At 39.4% G+C, this 24,550-nt stretch overlaps 1 protein-coding gene across 3 annotated transcripts in view; it reads left to right on the top strand.

Moving 5' to 3' along the window:
- The first annotated feature begins 982 nt into the window (after positions 1-982).
- LOC105700573 overlaps positions 983-24,550 on the top strand; it is a 33,953-nt gene continuing 10,385 nt past the window's right edge. The window contains exons 1-4 of one of the 3 annotated variants that reach the window (XM_012426557.1): positions 983-1,351; positions 1,445-1,582; positions 12,105-12,252; positions 19,708-24,469. In XM_012426557.1, coding sequence (XP_012281980.1) covers positions 1,297-1,351; positions 1,445-1,582; positions 12,105-12,252; positions 19,708-19,711 — 345 coding nt within the window. In that variant the 5' untranslated portion in view covers positions 983-1,296 and the 3' untranslated portion in view covers positions 19,712-24,469. Of the gene's footprint in view, positions 1,352-1,444; positions 1,583-12,104; positions 12,253-16,397; positions 18,698-19,707; positions 24,470-24,550 lie in introns of those variants that run through there. The other 2 variants (XM_012426538.2, XM_012426548.1) reach the window with 2 other exon arrangements.

Below are 24,550 nucleotides of genomic sequence, written 5' to 3'. Positions count from 1 at the left end.
AATATAATTTTCTCAATTAAAAATAAGAATTAAGGGGTGGGCCACCCCTCACAGGCCTTACTTCGGATGGTGGTTTCACCCCCTTAAAGTGTTTAATGGCAGATAAAAAAAATACGTGTCGCTTAGTTTTTAATCGACTAGAACATATTATAAAATAAATCAAATCAGAGAGATCGACCTGGGATACCTTCCTTGTCAGTAGTTATTAGAAGTTCGGAAGTTCGTGAACATTTTTTTTCCCTGGTATTGAGTACATTTAGCATAGCAAATACAGTCTTAAATATTGCTTAATCAAAATACGTTTCAGGAAAATATTTTTGAAGATTCTAAAGTACCTTTCCGTCTATTTGAACGTTTAGTAATATAAATAACATANTATACAACTTCAACCATTGAAAATTTCACTTGAGCGAACTATTCGATTTTTAAACGGGCACATTAATTTGATTTCAAGTACCTCATTTTTCTCAGGGTATTCGGATCCAGTAATAAAAATCGTAAACATTACGAAATCGAAGCCGAAAGAGCTAATATGGCGAAATCGGAAGCTGAAACCAAAGTGGAAGTTTATCGAAACCGATAACCGCAACGGATCCATAATTTCGTTTGGATTATGGTCTCGGGTTATTACCGCTCACGTTTCGGAGTAGAGCCTCTGCCAACATCCCAGGGCGAATAACTCGGACGTATCTTTGGAAAAAAAAACGATAACCGAGGTTGGAGAATCTATCTATGGTCCTCACACGATGCATTTCAACCCCTTGTCGCGTTATTTCCGCTCCGCCATAAAATGTTCTGTACGTTTCACAGTAGTAGGTATTCTCGTTGCTGCGTCGCTTCGAATATGACGCTGGAAGATCAACAGCGCCTAGATCCCGTGAATTCCCCCAGGCCTGGGGAATTCGGTGGTCCAGACGCGAGCGAGCAGGGTCAACAAGTTATCGCACGAAGTCCGGCAGAAATAATCGGGAGGATAATTTGAGGCGACGTAGCCGAGGCAGTTGCTTCAAGAGATGCGTTGTTTGCGTGCTTCGGTGCTGTTCTTGCTGCTTAAGGCCGTTTTCACGGTGGCGTGGCTGCCCGTCTGGTTCCCCCTGACGGAGCGTGCAGATCAGGTAGTAAAATCATATCCGAGGTACGGCTACGAGGGCGTCAAGATTGATATCCCGAAGAAAGACATCTTCCAAGGGAGGATCATAATCGCGCCTCTCAGGACACGAGTACATTGCGAACCGGGACAGAGACCGGATCGTCGGGGACGATGCAGAACGGCCTGGTGATCATGGTGCATGGAGCATGGTGCATCATGGATTTCGGGAAATGGAAGAGAATGGAATAATACTACACCAAGGTATATATGTAAAAGAAATATCGTATATAAATCGTTGGATTATATCCCGAAGAAAGACATATTCTAAGGGAGGATCATAATCGCGCCTCTCAGGAAACGAGTACATTGCGAACCGGGACAGAGACCGGATCATCGGGGACGATGCAGAACGGCCTGGTGATCATGGTGCATCGTGCATGGTGCATCATGGATTTCAGGAAATGGAAGAGAATGGAATAATACTACACCAAGGTATACATGTAAAAGAAATATCGTATATTAATCGTTGGATTATATGTGCCCATAATTATGAAAGTGGTCTAAGTCAAAATTGAAAAAAAAATGAGTTTATCAGTTATTTCACGCCACATTGTTTCAAACGAAATTAATTCAATGTAATTTCGAAATAAAAAATATATGACTTAGACCACTTTCATAATTATGGGCACATATGGAAACATAGGAATTGGAATTTAGACGGATGAGTCATTACTGAATGTTACTGCGTCAATGACTATCAAAATGACCTAAAGGCGCGTACATATATGTGCGCGAACGCGGACGAGGCAAAACGAATGCCTCGTACGATGTGTACGCAACTTAAATAGTTTCTTTTTGACTAAACTAACTTCAGGTTATTGTAACGTTTCGCGTCTACCGCGCTCGTTACGTTACGTTCTTTAAGGTGAAGTGAAACACGTCGAGGAACTTGATCAACGTCGATAAAGAAGATTTTTCTAAATGCCTATGTTGCTGACGTTTATTTTTATATTGACAGCTGTATCGAATTATATTGGATATTGTACCAAATGGCATACTCTACCTGTCGTTTTCGTACAATAAATATCAAGAAATCGGAGTAAAACTCCAGAAATCCTCTGGATTCAAGCTTTCTGGGGCCCCAATTGACTACAGAGGGACACCCTGCCCCATCTGTGATTTCCAGGTCAATTAAATTTTCACTCCGAGATCCCGTATTCCCATCGTTTTAGCATAGAAGCGCGTACAACACTTTCTTTGCCCTTATCCTGTTCAAATGCGAGTTTATCAATTACCAGAGTGTTCTAAATTGTCGTAAAATTGTCCTGACCCTTTCCATTCTCATATCGGAGCCTTCGATAATTGTATATTGATCGAAGTATGAGAGCTCGACGCCATTTTGGTTCTGCTCTGGACTGAGTTAAAAAATTTGTTTAAAAAATCCAAATTTTGAATGTGTCAGGACAATTCTTAGATGATCAGGAGTGATGTGTCAAAGTTTCGGACAGTTTGGTCCAATACCCTTAAAAAAAAGTGTTGTATTCGAATCGATTGATTTGAAGGGTGTTTCACTTCACCTGAAGTGCTCGTATTTATGTATTTGGCGCGAAACTCTACCGAGTTAATTTAAATGGATACGGCACAAAATATGGAATAATTTAATTTTTTTTTTTTTTAGATCTTTAACTTAGACCACTTTTATAGCTATGACATGAGCATCAGCGTCGGAGTTAAGTCAATATGTAGTGTACAGGATTATAGTAGAAGAAAAAAAAGTATATAATTCTTTTCATTATCTTCCTTACACTTTGAAAGTGGTCGTGAAAATTTTCCACGGTGCCAAATTGTAGATGTTCGATTAATTATTATTATTTGTATTACCTACACGGATCACGGAAGCAAAATTGCCCGGGATTAAAGTAAACTCGGGTTCTATGTCGTACTTTAAAAGTGCTGGATCACAGCAGCCTGTCTAGGGACTCGTATAGTTATAAATTTAGTTCGGGTTACTGTTGTTCTTTCCGTAAAAACTCTGCTAATTAAGGCCAGAAATATATTCAACATGGCGGTTAAATCGCTTAGCTCGTTTTGTACCTGATCGTGATTGGGTGAATCTAGAGCAAGCATGTACAATCTTTTCCCGGCGAACCATCGAGTCGAGCTGATTTAATGGGCCCCTTACACGATTAAACATCCGCCAAACTTTCGTCAAATTTCGTTTCAAGCGTTCTCCACTTCAGACGTCAGAGGTCGTTCAGAAATTTACCCCACTTCCGTCGTGACGTAATTTTTGTAAAGGTGTGCATCAATGATGCAAAGAAGTTGAGCGCGAAAGAGGAATCTACGCTCCCTGAATTCGGTTATCGTCGTAAAAATGAATCGGTTCAGATTTAACCCCTTCATATTTCCACCGTTCTATATCCGTGGTTAATTTCGGTGATCCGGGACGCTAAAATGGATTTTATACATTATAAAACATATCCGGGGTGAACCGACCGTAACGATCTATACCTCTCTTTTGTCCAGAAATTCTTCCTTGTACAAAATATTTTAATTACATCCAACGTGTCAATTAACCGTGTACCTCATTTTGTAACTTATCCCGAACAACGTGTACACGTTATTATCCGTTATTAAACATTAACAAGCGTGTCAAAAATAATATATAAAGAGACGACGATGCGGATAATTTCGTGCGGCACATAGTATGTACACGTGAAACAAGTAAAAACTCATTCGGTAAATTTGTACGCTTTCGCTCGTCCGGAAGCCCTAAAGAGCTTCCTCGTAACATTTGTGATTATCCTCATAGCTTGCAAAACGGTTCCGCTGAAATTAGCAACGGCTGTTAAATTGGTTGGTTATTTCTTTTTCACTCCGTAACTTAATATCCCAGTCGAGTGAAACGTTCATTTGAATAAAAGAGGATTGGTGTTTGCGAGCTGTCCGCCTGTCCCATTTGAGTGGGAACGAATAAAAGCGAATTAATATTTGATTGGCACGCACCGCGTGTACCGTCAGCATTTGCAAATAAAGTGCTTAATGTCGAGGTATAAATTTGACCGGAAGAAAAGTTGGCAATCAACCAATACCGGAAAGATAATCAGGCAGCGTTCGGAAACGTCCCTTGTGTCAACGAGCCACATCAATGGAGACTTCTCCGGAAATGGAGCTCTTTGTACCAAAATCAGTTCGAATCGGTTCATCTCCAGGCATATCGAATTGCTCGTGACGTACGCCTGTCTATGTCAGAAGTAAATTCCGTGATAGTGTGTGCGGTCCTTTGGTTACGAAACGGTCAGGCGTTGATGGGATTCGATTAGCCTTAAGTGTAACACGTTGCGCAATGCTCTCTATGTATCCGTATCGAGATGTTTCAGTGATCGACATGATTCTAACCATGCTACAGGCAACTCGAGTTTCATGGTAGCTCGGTTCAATGGTATCGATAACATTGTTTCGATGCACCGAGTGAGCGTTTATTGTTTCATATTCCCCAACAAATCAAGCGATCTCGGGGCGCTGATTTTTTATTTACTCACCCTGCAACGCCCTGTCGGAACCGTGGTTTTTCAAAATGAGATGTAATATATTCATTCGTATTTGTGTATTTCTTTTTAACACTAGGTTTACGGGACCCGTCAATTTGACGGAATTCAAACTTCAAAAAGAAATACTGAAAAAACCATAGCATTAATTTAAACCATTTTTGTATCGTGAATTAATCATTTCATCCAAAGAATTTGTACACGCAATTATTTTTTCCTAAGCCTTCTAATTATTAAAATCTGTATGTGGTATACCTATCTCTACGAAACCCGTCTAATTGACGGACTAGCTAATTTCATAAACAATCCATATATATTTGCGTCGTTGCAGTGAGTGTAAGGCGAAGATGAAAGTGAAAGTTTGCATCGAAAGTGGAGAAATAGTAGGATCTTCGGATAGTGAAGAGGAAAACTTCTTGAAAAGGTGTCGTAGCAAGAAAAGGATGCGCATTCTTTCTGGTTCTGACTCCGAGGATGAGAGGACGAGCATTCCAATCATTTCCGTGATAATTTTTAAAAAAGCACTTTTTACTTATTAATCATTTATTTAAACGTAAAGCCTAGTGTTGTTTAATACAGACTTAATTTGAATAAATCGATTTTTTAAAGAAAATGCGTGTTTTCGTTTACCCGTCAATTTGACGGGTGCTCGTAGAAACAGGTATATAAAAAACGCCCGTAAACCTAGTGTTAAAGACCCCGTGGACGAGGGAGTAGCTAATTTTAAAAAGAAAGATCGAATACCTAATCAATGTCGATAATTTTGTTAACGCGCGTCAATTGGTATATACCGGAAAGAAGAATTATGTATTAACACGTTCCCTGCCAGACCGTTTTTTGAAGACTTTCCGTTCAGGCCGCGTGGGGCGTATACGCCCCACGATCAAATGAGCGCATCCGCAATAGTATTAAGATGCCCATAATTGACTGCATAATGAATTTTTAAAAAATTCTTCATTTTACAATGATAATACCAAATGGCTTGAACGGAAAGTTCAGCGTGGGGCGCATACGCCCCACGCGGCAGGGAACGTGTTAATATTTAGAGAAAATGAACTTGTAAATTAAATCCAGGTTATAGTTTGGTTGATGGTGTAACACTCGGGTTGTATAGGTGTTTATGTTTCAGGATGAGATTTAGTGACGCGTGGAAATCGGTCGCCTTGCGTTAGATTATTCGGTGGCATATCGTCGGTAAGTGTGTAAGTGATGAAACACGTGGTCTGTACTTGTAGACAAAGTTTAATCTACTTCCTATGAACTTAGATCGGCTACGGTTTACTTCTCTGAAGTAAATATAATGTTACTGCGGTCGCGTGTTTAGTTGAAATTCTGATTGATTAATCTTACGGTAATCACGGCAACATCGAAATTCAGCATATATCTAATAATTCAAATATTTGAATTGAATTCTATCTAGCTCGAACTCCAATTAAAGCAATATTACCGCTGCATGGTTTACTACATACTTGAGAGTAAAAATATGAGCTCCTTCAATTCCAAAAAATGTGTTAAAAAATGATAAAAAATCTGATTTATTAATTTTTCAATGTTTACACATTTTCCCATTATACCGAGCTAATACTTAGGTTTACTTGTACTGTTGGGGGGTATTAATAACGTTGAGCTGCCTCAATTTATTTGACAACCACACGTGGCGCAGCTGATTACAGGAGAAGTTGGCCAAATTTCGTGGAAACCTTATCAGCATCAATTTCCATTATTTTCCCATCACCTACCTTATATTTGACAGTTGACGGTTCTTTTTTACCCCTCTCTTTGAACGAAAATGAAAAGACACACTTGAGTTCCCAAACTTTCAACTCGTCACGACAATTCCATTTACGCCGCTAACGGAATCTTGCGCACTTCTGATTATAATTTACGAGTGCAAATGGGGTCGAAGTTAAGAGCGGATTAACGTAAACGGCCAGTAATTGAATTTGGCCTTCGAATTATTTTTCTCATTATTTTTATCAAGTTTCCGTTCGACAGAAGGAACAAAGAGAAGCACTCGAAACCGCCTTGTTTCCGAAATGCCAGGGTGATATCTATGCCCGGTGATACCTACATTGTCCATGTACATTCTCTTATCGCATACCTTTGGCATTCCGTTCCTCGGTCTCTCTCGTTCTCTCCCTCTCTCTCGGGAGAAGATTAACTTCGCGACAAATCACCGCGAATCGACACGTATGTCTACAGTGCGAGCTCGCTTGGTGGTAGGTCGGGTCTTGTCGTCAATAACGTGAACCGGTTGTCAAAAAAGGGGAATAGTGTGGTGTAAATCATTATTATAAATTATCGAAGGATACAATCCTGGCATTCGATTAAATAGTCTCATCAGTGAAGCCGAAAATTCCGGGGAAAGCCGGAAAAGCAAATCCCGGGAGTTAAAGGAGAGACATTAGAGTGCATACCAGAATCTTGCCATTGTATTGCCATACAAAGACAATTGGTCACAGATTTCGTAATTTGCTCGAAACCCTGAAAAAACTGGAAAATTAAATCCAGGAAATTGAAAAAAGGACAGAGTTCAATCCAGTCTTGTCATTCCATTGCCCTACGTAGACTAGAGTAATTGGTCTCTGATATCGGAATTTACTGAAAATCCAAAAAAAAATCTTGGAAAGCAAATCCTGGAAATTAAAAGAGGTATACTGCAGTTTAGATCAAGGCGAGGGGCTATTCACTTGGAAATCGATAAAAATGATTTCATTCCTTAAGAAGTGATTGCAATTGATTTCATACGAAAATCGGTAATGTTATGCATTAGTTAGTGATTTCCTGCATTAAAACTTTCGGTATTAAAGTCTTGGCGATTTTCAACGATTTCCTGTAGTTTCCAACAATGTTTCAGTGGTTTCAAACGATTTTCTATGATTTTCAATGACTTCTGAAATGTCTATTAAATTCTACCATATTTATTTCTGGTTTCGAATAATTCTTAACATGACCTTTACTACCGATTCTTAATAATAACTGCGCAGTTTCTTTAAATAATGCTAACCGTGGATGTATTAAATTTCTTTAATAGTTTGCCGTTTTATGTACGGAAGTTAACTGAATATTTTAATTTATCTCCAGTATGCTACTAAAATACCTTACTTTATATGTACATAAACAAATAGTTACATATATATAATGAACATACAAATAATACTAAGACTGGTACCATGTTAAAAATGAATTACTGAGATAGTAGGTAAGATAGCAAAAAATGTAGGGTTTATGAAAGGGGTTTATTGAATAATATCTCTGTACGTCGCAATTCGTTTATATACTTATCCCGGCATGCATAAAACTAAAATGTGACATGACGCTTAAAGCGGGGATGACATACCCTAATGAAAATAACTAACAGTAAATAGTATGTGTTAATTTAAATAAATTATTTGAGTTTGTGACATCTAGCCTTACGCACGCGGGTTAATGACGGGCGAACGATTAACCTTCGAAGAAACTTTACCTATCATCCCGAGATTAAGAGGACGTTTAATATTATATAATAATATCAAAAAGTTGAGGCGCATCGCTCTGAATTGCTTCTGATGGTTTCCGAGTATGACCAACCGAAAATTCCTTAATTTCATTGAAGAGCATTTAATTTAATGATTATCAATTTTAATGATTTTTTAATTTGAAAATCATAATCAATAATGTTGTTTTTACTTCGTACTTAGCGTTAAAGATTGATAAAGCTAATTAAACAATCATGAATAAATCACCAATAAATCGCGAATACAAGAGTAATAGAAAAAACTAAAAACTGAACAATATTAAAACTTACCTATAAGTGAAGAATATAATAATCACGAAGTGACATTATCTACACGAGCAAAACGTTTGACAATTCAAGTATAACATGCAGGGTAATACGCCCTAAACACGCGTGATTTCCAAAATTCTTTTCCCGATGTTTTTTTTATCAAAACGATTTCCCATGATTTCAATCGTTGTCACCTGTTCTAAACGATTTCAAAACGTGTTACATTCTTCAAATAAGGCTCTTAATGATTTCCATGCGATTTCCAGCATTAAAATACAGGATTTCCTGAGTGAATACCCCCTCGGATCAAGGTCTTGCCATTCTATCGCCCTGCGAAAACTAGAGTAATCGTTTGTCTCGGATTCCGTAATCTGCACAAGGTCATTCTATGACTGGGTCTTAGGTGAGGACCTCGGATGAGATTGAAATAGAAAAGCTAAGCACGACTGCACGACTCGACTGTCGATCCTATCGGCAGCAGAGCCTCGGCCAGTATGAGACTTGGTTTGATCTTGATCGCAATGGCGCTTTTAGTTCTGGCTAGTGCAGATACATCGGAAGCTAGACCTCAAGAACCAAAGCGCTTCGTGCGCTTCGACACGACCGAAGTGCAACAGAGCTCTATTATCACTGTTCCTATCAGATGTCCGCCTAATACTCTGAAGGCTGGTGGTCGTTGTAGGGCTGTCTTCTAATCATCAGGTGTTAGGTAAGCTTAGACTCCAAAATTAATAAAATGATCATTCTCTATTTTTGCTATGAAAAATTTTAAGCTATGGGAGCCTTAATTCGTCTTGGATTAATTGACAACTGCACTAGATTAGTGCGTTTAGTTTTCATTATCACTAAACCTATCACTGGTCGGTCAAATGATCGTTTTTAAATGGTATTTGTAACGAGGATTTAAATTGTTAGCGATAAATTTACAAAACTGGGGAGATATATTTTTCATTTTTATAAAGATTTCTTTAACGATTTAAAGTTTTTTAAAGATTTTATTTAGACTGGAAAAACATGTTTCTTACTTTTACGATCTTTCTCACGCAATTCATGTGATTATATGTATAAACATAAAACCATGTCATCTTTACTTTTATGTGGAGAAATTTGCTAAAAAGTCGTGAAAATCTCAGTCATAGTAGTAAGATAATTATTTATTTTATACGATTGTTGAATTAATTTTTGTTTACACCTGAAGGAGATAACTTTAAATGTTGGGTTTCCTCATTAAACAACAAATTTAATTTACAATATAGGGGAATGTTGCTTAATTTGGACCGCCTTCTAAATTGGACCAGAGTGAATTTGACGAAAATCAATTAGTTTGAATATACAAACCATATTTTTAAATAAATGGTCCAATTCAGGGAACCTTCCTTTACTCACCATGATCTGCAATGGATCATAATATACTACTATATTTAAATAAATGTTGTTAAATAAAAAAAAGGTTTTCTAAAGTTATGTCATCTAAATATAAAAAAGTGAATTCAGCAACCCACTAGTTATAAGGTTTTAGAGTATCTGTAAATTTTTTCTTTAGAGCCTGCATTGTATGCATATTATCCATCGACCCAAATAAGAATCAATTGGTTGTATCGGTGATTTTATCCGCCCCGTCAAGGTCCATTAGAAGGAAGATCTTAAAAGCGCAAGTACCTCATGCGCTTCGAAGCGACCGAAGTACAACGGAGCCTATTCTTTACGGTGCCTATCAAATGTCCCCCCGATTACTTTCCGATACCCGGGTTGAAGATCATAGAGCAATCTCGTGGCTACCTAGTGTTAGGAGACATGAACATCGCATCTAATTTAATCAGTCATTCAGCCCTAAGTAGAGAAACTATAACTATATAGTCTGCATGTGATAAAAACGAAGACCAACGAAATTAAAAGAATCCACTTTAGCCTACTATCGAAACAAGTCATGTCAGCAAAACGACATGAGTAAATTTTCCCATAACTCGGGTAGTACTTATTTTAGTTTGAAGATTTAAATGAGGAACTTTCGATAATGGAGCAACACTAATAGTGATGAGCTACCGAGTTCTCATTCATGGTCGGACGTTTTAACGGATCAGGGGCTCATTCATATAGAAACTACGGCAAATTATAATTAGTTCCCATTTGGAGGTCAGTCTGCGATTCGGGAACTCGAGAGGGAAGGTCTAAGTGGGAAACCTAAATAACCCTGAACTATCGATTCAGGGCTAAAGCTTCGGCAAGTATGAGATTCCGGTTGTTCGTCCCGGTGTTGGTTCCCCTGCTTTCGTCAGTATACGTGCAGTGAACGGAAGATCTCAGGAGCAGAAGCACTTTGTACGCTTCGACGAGACGGAAATACAGTTGCTCCATTATTATCATTCCGGTCAGATATCCGCCCAGCATCCTCGGGAAGGAGATCACCGAGGAGCGGTCTATTCTTTTTCAAGTATTACGCACGAACACATAATCAAATTTCGCTTCCGTATTTATATGGACCCGCAACGTCATATGGGGGAACGTAATAGAATATACAAATAAGAACTGGGAACAATAACGAAATTTCGATTTCGTGGTTACGTTTTCCTACGTCGACGTCGCATGTAAGAATTAAATGGTAAAGAAAACGAATAGATCCGCAACCAAATTTAATTTTTCTTATTATTTTTTCCTGTATCAGTCACATGCAGGGATGGAACCATGAATTGAAAATAGGGACACATCCTCTGTGCGCATTGGAAGTGGAGCTTCTAAGAAAATTATTATTAATTATTCTTAATTATTCACGAAATGCTCATAGGCGTTTGGTACCCGCAGAAGAAGAAATCACAGCCATAACAAGAAATTTTATTTGCTGCAACAAGCGTGAACACTTAAAAATGGGCCGGTGATAGTATAGTCTAGAAACATTTTTGATATATTGACAACAAAAAACGTTTACTTCACCGAGGCAACACAAATTCTGTTCATAGTTGCAACATTCTTTTCTAGTAACAACAAATTGTACACAACTCATTCGTTTAAGTAGTGATGACAATATATTTTGGCTGTCGCAACAAACTCATTTGCGTTACATCTACGATTCGATATAATTGCAAACATTTTTGTTGCTGGTACGATTATTCCTGCAGTAAGAGCAAGACTTGCTAAATGCTGTTCTTTGCTAAAGATGCAAATGTCTTTTTTTCCGTGTATTAGTTGTTTTAAACGTAACACTACTGACGCAGACAGATTTATATAAATAGTAATTAGCTGTAAAAAAAGGTGTTTCGTTTTTTGCATTGGACTCTTTTCGTAACACACTTTCACGTACTTTCGGGCCATAAGAAGTTCCACTTCAAAAAGACCAAGGACAGCCAAATTTCAGTTTCGTGCTTACGTTCCCCTACAGGATTGACGCGTACAGAAATAGAGTCATGAATAGAAGGATGGGAATAAATCATCCCAAGCAAAGGGAAATAGTGTTTCGACCAGCAACGGATATGTACAGAAGCTTGACGCTACTCGTGTACGGATCGGACCACTCGATAAAACTCGAATAGTCGTCTCCTGTTCCGAGATATCGACAAGGTCAATTTATGATTCGAGAGCCGGAGAGAGGTCTAGATAGGAGTCCGAAATTGGATGCGACTATCAGTTTCATTAGCGCTAGAGCTGAACTAGTATGAGGCCGGCTCGCTCGTGTTGGTGATGACATTTCTCGTCTTGTCCGGTATAGAGCCATCAGATGTAGGACATCCGAAGTGGGAGCATTTTGTGTTCCCGGCCCGAATTGCAGCAGGGGTCCAGCACTTCCACCCCGATCAGATGTCCAACACCATCGAGGCAGGAAGTCGGTATCGAGTCCTCCACGTGTTAAGCTTTCGGTAAGCAGTAGACCTCAATTTTATTTCACGCTTCACATTTATCAGTTACACACCTTAAGAACTGTAAAATTCTTAAGAGGGGCGATAAAGATAAGCAAATGTAGGCGCATGAAAACGACACGCCCATGATTGATCCCGGCCAGGCACCAATCTTGGCATTTCATTAATCCCGATTAAATCAGCGATCCGGATAAGATAAGTTCGAACGCATACATGGACACATCGCTTCCATCTGTAGACGGTACACGCGATGTCGATGCCATTTAAATACTCGTCTGGTCGTTTGATAAAACTCGAACGGTCGTTGGTCGCCGATTTGGAGATCCGGACAAGGCCAGTCTACGATTAGGAGGCTCTAGAGTGGAGGTCTACTCGGAAGGCCTCACTGGACGAGGCTATCGGATTCATTGTTGCCAGAGCCTCGGACAGCATGGGATTCGACTTACTCGTGTCGGCCATGCTACTTCTCATCTTGTCAAGTGTAAATCCGCTAAACGGAAGACCTCAGGAGCGTAAGCACTTTGTGCGTTTCGACACTGCGGAGGTGCAGAGGAGCTCCATCATTTCCATGCCGGTCAGATGTCCGACCAACACTTTAGAGGCTGGTGGTCGATGTCGGGCTGCGTATTAACAATAAGTATGAGTTGTTAGGTAAGCACGAGTACCAAATGTAATTCTATTCTCACATTACACGTCTTTTTGTGTGGCGTCTAGCGTATATAGGAACAGAAGTTCGAAAATATTAGGGGTTTCCTTGTAAATTACCAGTTAAACAGCACTTTTAGGTAGTCAGGTAGTTCACTTCAGAATAGTTGTAAACAACATTTCCAACGTAATCATTAACGATAGATAATAGGCTAGACGAAGAATGAGAACGAGAACTAGAAGAAAAAGAACGAGGCAGACGCTGATTTAGGGATATCTGGCTCTTGCTGTTTGATATCTAGCAGATAAATCATTGTTATCTTTTGATTTCAAGGAGAATGTAGTTTAAATGTATGATTTAGGGATTTGTAAAGGGGGCATAACAAAAATAGAATGCTTAGTTTCCTCGTTACTCGGTTCTTCATCGACATGTTATTTAGGTTTGTCTATTTGATAACATGCAAATCATGGTCGTGTTCTGATCTTGGAATCCCGAGAAGGTGAATCTGAAATTCTAGTATTTGAATTGGGTCGTAGAGGTTCTATGATAGGTCTTGATTTTCAATCTTATTCGTTGCAACCTCGATTAGTGCCAGTTCTTGTTGAAAATTAAGCCACTCATTTTGTCATGCGGCAGATTCATAATGAAAGAACTTGAGAACTGGAAAACACCGTGAATAATCTATGTATTGAATTCAGTACGTATTTAAAGCTGATGTATGCCATATTTTAGCCGTTCCCCTAGTACGCAATAATTACTCAGTAACCGTGCCTTGAAATTGAAATATAATCGGTAGAGATTTTATTAATTGCTGGACGTTCTATTTGAAATTTAATATAAATTACTGGCTGATACTTGCAATGAATTTAATACCGACGTTTCCATTGGAGGAGCTCCTCTGCTTGAAGCTTCATTATTTTCATGCTGGTCAGATTCTCGTCCAAGACCCTCGAGACGGAAAGCTCCGTCGCGTTGACTACCAAGTATGAAGTATTGGCCAAGAAGGAGTTCCAAATTTAATTTCAATACGTCACGAGTAACTCCCATGGCAGCTTTCATCTCTTATTTTTCAACACAACGGCTGCACTTGGCTTAAAAATAAAATTCAGCTGCACGAGAGTTTTCTATATCGATGATAACTCTCAGTATTATATCAGAAGTTTCTAAGTTAAACTGAAATATCTGAGAGCAAAATTAGCGCGCTGGAATTATTTTGTTAACACTTTTATCTCATTAATAATAAGAATGTTACAGTGGTTTTGCCTTAGTCTTGCGTATGTGCAATTAAAATCTTTTCCTAACAGAATCTGAATAACATTATGCAACAGGCTTAAGGCCGAAAAGCTGACCGCCTGCGAATAATGGACCATTACCGTTTTAATACTGCCCAGGCGGCCCGAAAATCATTTGACAGACATGTGCTCATTGTAGAGCCAGTAAACAATTATCGGTAACTTGCAGGTAGTCCTGCTGACGGGCTTTGTAACCCTATTCAATAGAGCCAGCAATGTTTGCCAGCATTGGTCCGTCATTTCCGCTGCTGGCATCATTGTGCACTTCCAGTAATAAGACCATTCTTCGTGAAGTGATCAAGTCATTCGGTGGAGTAAAGTTGGCATTCGTAAAAGAGTAAAACACTCTGTAACACTGAAAAGAAAAGTATTCTCTCGAATATTTCATTTATTCACGAACTAGTTGAATAAATAAATGACAAAAAGCAAAATTGACAAAGCTGGGAATTTTGTGAAAAGCACTGCATTGTCTTCTGATTCGTATTTTTTTTTCAAATTCGAGAAAAAATCCCATTAAAAATTGAAAAATAATACTTCAACATGTTCGATAAAAATACGAATTTTAAGAGAGAAAAATGAACAGTACGTGAAATAACGTCTCTGCCGTGAACAATGCATTTAAGAAGCATTAGTGGAGAGAATGTGGAGCACGTATGGAGACATTTTTAAGTATATTTTTTCCTGGCAAGCCGCGCAACGATACTGCATGACCTGTAAAGAATACCACTAATAAGTCCTCGTTAAAGTGGTAGACATTTTAATTGAACAAGTGGCGACGTATCTGGTGCTTCTGTACTCGGTCGATTCAATATGCACATACTTTCGAGTTCCTTTGATACTGAACGGAGTACACTTTCGCTATGGTTAATCATTAACGTGCAATGAACTTCATATGAGTATTCCTCGTTAAAAAAAGAAAAAGTGTATTCAACTTACGTGCTTGATTGCTAATTGAATTCCCACCTACAAATTACGATCACCGAGCTCGTCACGGGAGAATATACAAGCATATCAGTAAATAATGAAGTTTCCAAAACGAAATTGTTAGTTACAAAAAATTGAAACACAAATATGTATAACAGTTCATAAGAATGGTAAAACCCTAACAAAGAGTTTAAAGAGGAAATAAATACCCGTTAGAATAATTTCCAAGTTCCTTCGTTTTATCTCTCGTAATCTCTCTCGCCTCGCTCTCACTTTCTCAGATATTTTTCTTCAACATTTGGATTTATCAAATAATTTCTTCATAAGGTTTATTATTTATTAACTTTTTCGAAAATCTGGGGAGATAGTCTCGTACACGTTATTCCGAACTCAGTACACTAATAGAGGTATAAACATTCATCCCGATGCGGCAAAAAGGATGTATACCTCTGACGGTATGCTCGAGGAAACGTCGATGGAAGCTATAACCGTGGATGCGTTCCAATTTTAACGGATGCATCCTTTCAAAGGTTTCGTGGAGCAATCTTTGCGACTGTGAAATTGGAGAAGAAGCGTAAAGGTAGCGCGGTCTCTTTTTCCTCCTCCGTCGTTCCTCCTGCATTTTGCGCCCTTTAGCAGATAGGAAAGGCAGCACAAAGTAGAAGCTCGTTCGATTGTAACGTAGTCTTTAATCATGTGTTATAAGGAGGTGTAAAGGATTGGCGGAATATCGCAACATGAATAATTGTTGAATATCGCAACATGAACCTTGAATAATTCACTCTTTGTTGACATTCATGATGCATTGCCTGCGAAATTACAGAAACATCATATTCTATTTTAGATCACTTTTTCTACAAACCACAATATATTTTAAGTGAACTTATTATGGCGCGAGACGTATAGATTTACACGTATGAAAGGGAACTGTATCGACCATTTTTTACAGTTAATTACTATTTACGATTATCACTATGTTTTAGTATTGACACAATTTGCGTTATGCACAGAATTACCAATACCACCCGCGTAGAAGCATTTCGTGAAAGAATAATTAAGAGTGGTTTATTACAATTCTCTTCAACTTAGAAGCTCCACCTTTAACACACGTGGCGACCACTCGTCGATAAAATCCATTTTGAAATTAACAATAAGACAACATATTTTTCACGTTAAATGTTTTACGTACACATTTTTTCGCCTCTCGATTTTGAATGCACATTTATTCAATTTGACAAGTGGCTCAGAATAGAGGCCACGAGTTTATATATTTTTTATTGCAGTAAATGGGTATTTCCGGAACTCAGAATGAACCTTGAAAAGAAAGACTTTCATCAAGCTCGGTATACAAGCGGAAGTATAGTGCAACGCCGGATCGAGGAATTACGGAATCCATAAAGCGAGATGAGAATACCTTCGAATAATCCGGGCAATTCACATTGAGTGGCGGTGAAAGCAACATCGAGTAATCGAGAAACTGGAGGCTCAACAGGCTCGGAAAACAGAAGGAAAATACCGGGAAGCTGTCGGCGTAATAATCGAGAGCCTATCGACGGGAATGTTTGCTTTTTGATTTCGTTTGCATCGGCCTCGGATGCTCCTCGCATCGGCAGCCATGGCAACTGCAGTTTGTTAAAAAAAAAAGTGAACCAGTGCTATCTAAAAAAGAAAGAATACTTGTACATAATTAAATTAAGCCATTGGCTTAAACTATTTATTCGGCCTCGTTTTGATAGAGATGTTCAGGAGGCGTAGGTATCAAAAAATGTGTGATATTGTAAAACGTGTAACACGTGCCATACAGATATGAGGCCACTTAAAAAGAAAAACTGATAACGCAAACATCGTCCGAAAATGATTACAATGGTTCTTCCGAATCGCGTCGCCTTTAAAAGGGGACCTTTAAAATTGAATTTCAGTAAAAACTCCCCTTATGCAAGAACGGGATTATCCAGAATTATCCCCTTGATTACCTCCAACAGAAAGTAATCAACGGGCTACATATTTCATCAAGGAGTCACATTCGGTATTGGTCTTTGCACCTGGCCTGCATCTCTATAAGACTCATTAAAAGTCAATGGCGACGAAAGTTTTCATATTAAGCTAGTATATTAAAAACGCGCAAATTCTCGTGATCAAGATTAACTAATCTCATGGCAAACGTAATCGTGTCGAAATTTATCATTGTCCATATTTACCTTTACTCGATGAGACGCTATCGAATCTTGCCCTGGACCTCGAGTAACGACTGAAATACAATTTAACCCCTTCTAAGGTTCCTAAAAACCAATATAAGGAATATTAACACATTTTCAACGTATTTACATTTTGTGTTGCTCCTCTTTCCTACTCTTTTCCGTTCCATTCAATATGCATCGACCCTACCTGTGTCCCTACACCCCTTCCATTCCATCTCACATCGAATCTCGAGTTTCTTCGTTGCTCGAGGGGGTCTCTTTAAGGTCTCATTCACATACAAGGTCCTCCTCCGTGGCTGTGTCTGGGAACGGCACAGTCCCGAGAATTCCATTTCACCGTTCGTTACTTTTTTCATTATTATTTTTTGCGAAATATTTATACTACACGGTCATTCAGAAACTTACGAAGTCGCGTCCAGGGCGCCGTAGCACTCTTGGTGTTTCAAGGCATTCGTTCATCCCCGGAGATCATCAACGGCTGCATTCATCCTCTCAAACGAATCTTTACAGCGAATTTTCCTGTTTATATCTCACTCAGTGGACATTCGTCGTCAATCTCGACGTGACTGTCGCGTCGGGTCATCTTATTTTCGGTAAAAATATGATTTTTCATATTAGTGCTGAGCTATAGAAATTTAATTTCTTTTTTTTTATATTACTATTCGGAGGAAATATATAATTTCAATAATCGGACATGCTTTTAGATTCTAAAATGTACATGTACCTGCACATTTATTCTGCTTTATGCCATCGAATAAAAGAATAAACTATTTAACTAGATACGGTTTAGAACAAAGATACGTAATCTCCGTATTGTTGTACATAGAGAGAGAATTTTTCTTTTATTTTTCTTTAAGAATTTATGTAGGCTAACAAGGTGAACTCTGAAAATGTTACGCGTAACGTCAATGCCAATAAAAATGAAAAATCTATCATTTAACTAGGTATGCTTTAAAATAAAGAGCTAATTTTGTTACATACAGGCTACTTGATATTCTTTTTTAATTCCGCTCCAACAGTTTACGTAGGCTGCCTACGAGGACGGAAAAAATACCACACCTGTGACGTCAATACCAGGACATCGTAAAAGAGTAGCCTGAAGAGTGATTGCGATCGATCGGTACGCCTCTGATTAGGTATCCTTCAGCCCCTCGACATCTGCGTTAGCTACAGATTGCCGAAGGACTCAAAAAGTTGCTTAATTGTTGAACGAATCACCGTGATTGACCCTACTGCCAAGTTGACCCTCGCGTTAGGACTTCCGGACTCCTCGAAGACGGTTTTTCTTTCCACTTTCGGTGTTCCGCCTTCTGGAAGAAAGTCCACGTCGGCCTAAGGTGAAGTGAAACACGTCGAGGAACTTGATCAACGTCGATAAAGAAGATTTTTCTAAATACCTACGTTGCCGACATTTGTTTTTATATTGACAGCTGTATCGAATTATATTGGGCATTGTACCAAATGGGATACTCCACCTGTCGTTTTCGTACAATAATTATAAAGAAATCGAAGTAAAACTCCAGAAATCCCCCGAATTCATGCTTTCTGGGGGCCTAATTGACTGCAGAGGGACCCCCTGCGCCATTTGTGATTTCCAGGTCGATTAAATTTTCACTCCAAGACCTCGTATTCCCATTGTTTCGGCACAGAAGCGTATACAACACTTTTTTTACCTTTATCCCATTCAAATGCGAGTTTATCGATTACCAGAGTGTTCTAAATCGTCGTAAAATTGTCCTGACCCTTTCGATTCTCATATCAGAGCCTTCGATAATTGTGTATTGTTCGAAATATGAGAGCTCGACGCCATTTTGGTTCTGGTCTGGGCAGAGTTAAAAAATTAAAAAAAAAAATCCAAATGTTGAATGTGTCAGGACAATTCTTAGATAATCAGGAGTGACATGTCAAAGTTTCGGACAGTTTGGTCTAATACCCTTAAAACAAAGTGTTGTATTCGGATCGACTGATATGAAGGGGGTTTCACTTCACCTTAAAGGTAACCGAAAACCTGGGGGTTTAAGGAGTACGCCATTTGGTACAATACCCAATATAATTCGACCGGGCTGTCAATATTAAAAGGAACGTCGGCAACGTAGGCATTTAGAAAAATCTTCTTTATCAATGTTGATCAAGTTCCTCGACGTTTTTCACTTCACCTTAAGACCGTAGGGAAACAGGAGGAAAGCTGTCACTCAAATCGGACGTACCGAGCGATAATGGGGCAACTATCGAAGGGCATGCCCTATTTTCGATTCCGTCCGTGTCGGTCCCAGCAACCCGACAGTCGCACTTCCGGCGCTACGTGCCGCCATTTAAAGCGGCGTGTGTCGTGCGACAGATCGATTTCGCTCGATATGGCATTATCGCATTACAGGCGAGTTGATTTATGTTCCAGATAGCCACCCCGGACAGTTGCCGTCTCTTTGCGACCCTCCTAGGCGGACCTCCTCCGATCGGTGCATTCCGGGCGGTGCATCCTAAGTGAACCTGGATCGCTGGGGGATCTCCCGAGGGACGTCCAGAGACCACCAGTTGATATCTCCGAAAAGAAACGGCGATACCAGAGCGGTTTAACCGCCTGCACTCTGGCTCTAAATCGCATCCATCCAACGAAGATAACGACACGTGGAAATTAACGTTGCGCGGGAAGGAGATAGTCGAAACAATAGAAAATTGTTAAGGATTGCCCGTAGGGTTGTACATTCTCAGAATGAAGACGGCAATGCAATTGTTATACTTTACTTTTACTCCAATTTGCTTCCATTGAGTAGTGTTGGCTTCCGGGGTTGAAGCGATAAAAATGCTTTTATTTTCAACTGCTTTACAAGTTTGAACCCGGTAAGGACCTTTGACGGTAGTTCCACGTTTCTAGAGCAGTTTGCTCCGTTATGTACTATTCTCTCTTGTGTTGTTCTCTATTCCGTTCTGTACGTGAAAATCTAGTCTTTTTGTTAACGCAAGAACACGTACGCATATGAAGTCTAAAAGCTTATTGGTTCGGAAGGGAATTCTCTCCAGTGATTCCTCGAGGGTTTTGCATAGGAAATAATCGATTTTCTAGGAAAATGCATTAATAATCTGGCTCTCTTAGTCAATTGGGGAAATCATGAGATGTTTTCTGATCGAAGGTTTCGGGGCATATCCTGGACTCATTGTGGATAAGGATAAGAATGAGCTAGGGCAGGGTGATAGTTTTGGAGCGTGTTTCTTAGGAATATGCTTAGGCTATAGATATGTAGACTAATCTAAGTATTAATATTATAATAATGACCTAACGGCTGGGTTTAAGCTCATCATCTGACAATAGTTCGGGCCTTGGACCGATCCTGATAGGTGATGTGCTTGTATGCGTTAGTTATATGTGCCCATAATTATGAAAGTGGTCTAAGTCAAAATTGAAAAAAAATGAGTTTATCAGTTATTTCACGCCACATTGTTTCAAACGAAATTAATTCAATGTAATTTCGAAACAAAAAATATATGACTTAGACCATTTTCATAATTACGGGCACATATACCTGCACGCAAACATCTCAGCATTAGGGTAGTGTAGGCATAGTTGGAAATCATTATTAGTCAAAGTTAGCAGTTATAATATAAAATTGATGTTGTATATTTTACGGATGGACATGGGGATACAAATACCAAGTGATGTGCTTGTATGCGTTAGTTATATACCAGCACGTAAACATCTTAGCATTAGGGTAGTGTAGGCATAGTTGGAAGTCATTATTAGTCAAATTTAGCAGTTATAATATAAAATTGTATATTTTACGGATGGACATGGGGATACAATCACACAGTTGTGTCGATTCTGGCTCATCGATAGGGTGGCGGACTCTACCTCGGTAGATGGTTCGCTTATACTTGTATATCTAGACATTTTGGCAGTAGCGTAAATTGTTTATGCTACATAGATGTCACAGTCGGGAAATCACCGTGTCGTCGTCAGAGGAGAGCCTTTTAGGGGAAGTTACTTCGCTACGTTGGCGAGGTTATTTACTCAACGACGAGGAATCGAGTAACTAAATATTGGCGATTCATAGAAGCGCGCATCTCGCAAAAGAAAATAGCAGTGCGATGCTTTTGCACGTTTCACCTAGATCGTTTACATTCCTTAACTAATTTGCCTACAGCCGGGCTCATCCGGTAGGTTTATGTACTTGCATGGTAGATAACGGCGTCATTTACAGCAATCTGTATCACATACGCGCGGTTCCTCCCAAGAGATCGTCAAACTGACTCGAAAAGGACTCTCTCTTGTATACTTTGGTGGAAATCAGTTTTATGTGCAAACAAAGTTGTAAGTTCGATGAAAATTTATCGTAATAGTTATCCATTTCAGGAAAAAAAGAAATGATTGTCATTTCTGGGCATTTTATTTATCTCCTCTGTATTTTCTGAAGTTTGTTTGCATTTGATTCAACTCCTTTGACAGATTATATACTACTATAGTTAATGTCATTTATTGAATTATTTAATGTACTCTTAATTGTACATGTGTAGTTTCAAGAAAAGAACCGAAATGTTTTTCACTTTATATCTTCTGTTGGTAAAGGGAATATGTATTCTCATTTGCATAGGTATTAAGTTTACCTATCTCCGATCCCACTTCGGCGTAAACTGTGTCTCAGTTAATACATATTTGAAGCTTGACTCGATGGCCAAGTTACGGTACTTCCTGTACTCGAAGAGCTGTTTCTAACTGTAATGGAAGTAAGGCATGTACGGGTGAGGAAAACATTAACGGAAGGAATATATATTACAACTTAAAGTAACTTTCTTTTTATCCGCGTATTGATACAATGTTGACCCGTGTCCACATACTTCATGTAGACAACATGCTTACCATCAATTACGACAATGGTGCCTCCGGTAAATTTAAACAGTCATTAACAAACATGTACCGTTCACCCTTGTCGCTACATTATTGAAATATTGTCTTCAAGCATTCGTGGAAGAATTTGTTCCAGTAAAATAAACCCTCAATGGACACATACCTCAACTTCAGAAATTTGTTAATACTGTGATCCAATACAGAGTTTCGATTGGGGATTTTTTACTCACAACTTGTCAGATCTGGGAGGATTTAGATAGCTTGGGGTGTAATCTAGGATATCAAATATCTGGAGGGGACCAGAAAGAATATCTTTCTGGTGGAACTGATAAATTTAGAGTGATTAGAGGGTGGACACGATACAGTTAATCCCGTTCAATACTAATCTCCACAAAATGTTAAAAATATATATTCTTTACATAAAGACAGACTTACTGCCACTCAATGTCAATCTACGCATCGTGTTTAAAAGCCTATATTCATAACGTAAAAAAGTGTAGATATTGTTGTTTCCAAATGGGCAGACAATCTGAGGGGAATATAATTCAAGTCTTGTAACACTGACCCTGTGCCCCTTTTTCATCTTAGCGAACATTTCCCCGGTTAAGCAGCACTACACTTAATTAGAGAGGGAAACAAGTCACGGTTTACCTGTAGACCTGCAAAATTCGAATCCCTGCAAAAATCGGAGCAAGGGCTCAAACCGAGTTTAAAACTAGGGCATCCACAGGAGCAACGTAGGGATTTTGTGACGTTAATATAATTTCATCGCGATAAGAAGGCCAATCGAAAAATTCAGTTTATAGACATTAGCTGAAGTTTCCCACCCTAAGGCCAGGTGCCTCAGTCCTGGTCATGATTCAAAATACCCAGCAGGGTGCTGTCAACCCCAACAACCTCATGCGTTACGAGGAACAGGTCGTGTCTCATTATCCGCGATGCCTGATACGGACTGTTCAGGGGTCGGGAAAAAATGTCGCCCTCCAAGGATACTCGATAAGGCGACATGTTTATCGGTCTCCGGTCCAGGGCATGAAATCCTGCTTTGTGCCCCGGTTTCTCTCCTCTCCTCCACTGACGGAGTAATTCCATCGGCCAAATCATGCCGGTCAAGGTGGTTTTTCTTCGTTTCGAAGAACATTCCGCGCTTCTGGGCAAGGAGTCTCCCACTTCGAGCCTCTCGCTTCCACTTCGGCCTCCACTTCAGGCTCCACTTCAGCCTCCACTCCAGTCTCTGCTCTCCGGCGGCGAACGGCCACTCGCGCGAGCCGCACTCCGGCCTTCCAACCTCTTCCGGTTACCACCGACGTTAAGGATCCATTTACGTAATTCGGACCGCAACTTATCCAGTTGCCCAAAGTAATCTCATCGCGGAGACGGCCCTCGCGCTCCCTCTCTCTCTTTTCGCGATTAACATCCATTTTCGCCGAAAGACTCTTTGACTCGCGCCGCTCCTCCACGAGTACGTATATGAAGGAACGCGGCTAATAGCCGTGGAGGGTGATGCTGCAGACCGTGTAAAAAGGGACTAATAGCTTTCTGGGTAGAACGTTTGTGCACGGAACTAGGGCATGTTTGTACTTCGGAAATGTCGAAGCACTTACCCTTAGTGATGAACCAGATCGTAATCGTTTGCATTTTCATATTTACCAAATTCACTTTGAATTATGAGTTATTTGACTATATTATGAGAATTACAACGAGACTTTTCTACCTCGGGGTGGACATTTTAATGTTATCTGTAATCTGGTAATTATGAATCATTTCAGATAACGTCATTGAGATGATATAGTAAATGTAAATAAACTAATGAATTTGATGTTGTGTCATTTTAACACGAACTGATGTTTACGTAAATCTTTTGAAGATCTGTAAATGTTGATTACATTTGTATTTATGTATGTGGTATTAGGAAGTGCCATATTCAGTGCAGACGAGAATTAGCGGTTTTCCGCCCATGACTGCCAAGGGAAACCAGTGTTGCTTAACGTTGCGTGTCCACTTGTTGTCCTAAGGCAAGAAAAGGGTCAATAGGTTGTAGGTTTGATGATAAACGGACCGTTTAATTTAAATGGAAAATGCCTGGTCGTGAAAACGTTTTTTTCACTTGTCAATGTGTCCATGCATGCGTTGGACCCTTCGTGAATGCAGGAACGGAAAGGAACGAACGTCCCCCAAAATTGCAGGAAACCGCTAAACAAGTGGATAGTGAGGGAGGGATAAATGACAGACGCGTGTCTTGGCACAGTATCGGTTATGCGTACTTTTTAACTGATTGCGAGGTTGTAAAATAAAATTGGACGAGTTCCACTTCTGTTCAGCGCCGTGAATTTAAAGAGGATGACGTCGAAAACAGAACCTCGAGTATTATTCCATACCTTAGACTAGGGTAAAATTAAAA

Source organism: Orussus abietinus, unplaced genomic scaffold, assembly GCF_000612105.2.
Source record: "Orussus abietinus isolate OABI.00-Male unplaced genomic scaffold, Oabi_2.0 scaffold104, whole genome shotgun sequence".
NCBI lineage: Eukaryota > Metazoa > Arthropoda > Insecta > Hymenoptera > Orussidae > Orussus > Orussus abietinus.
This window is presented reverse-complemented; position numbering and strand designations above follow the sequence as displayed.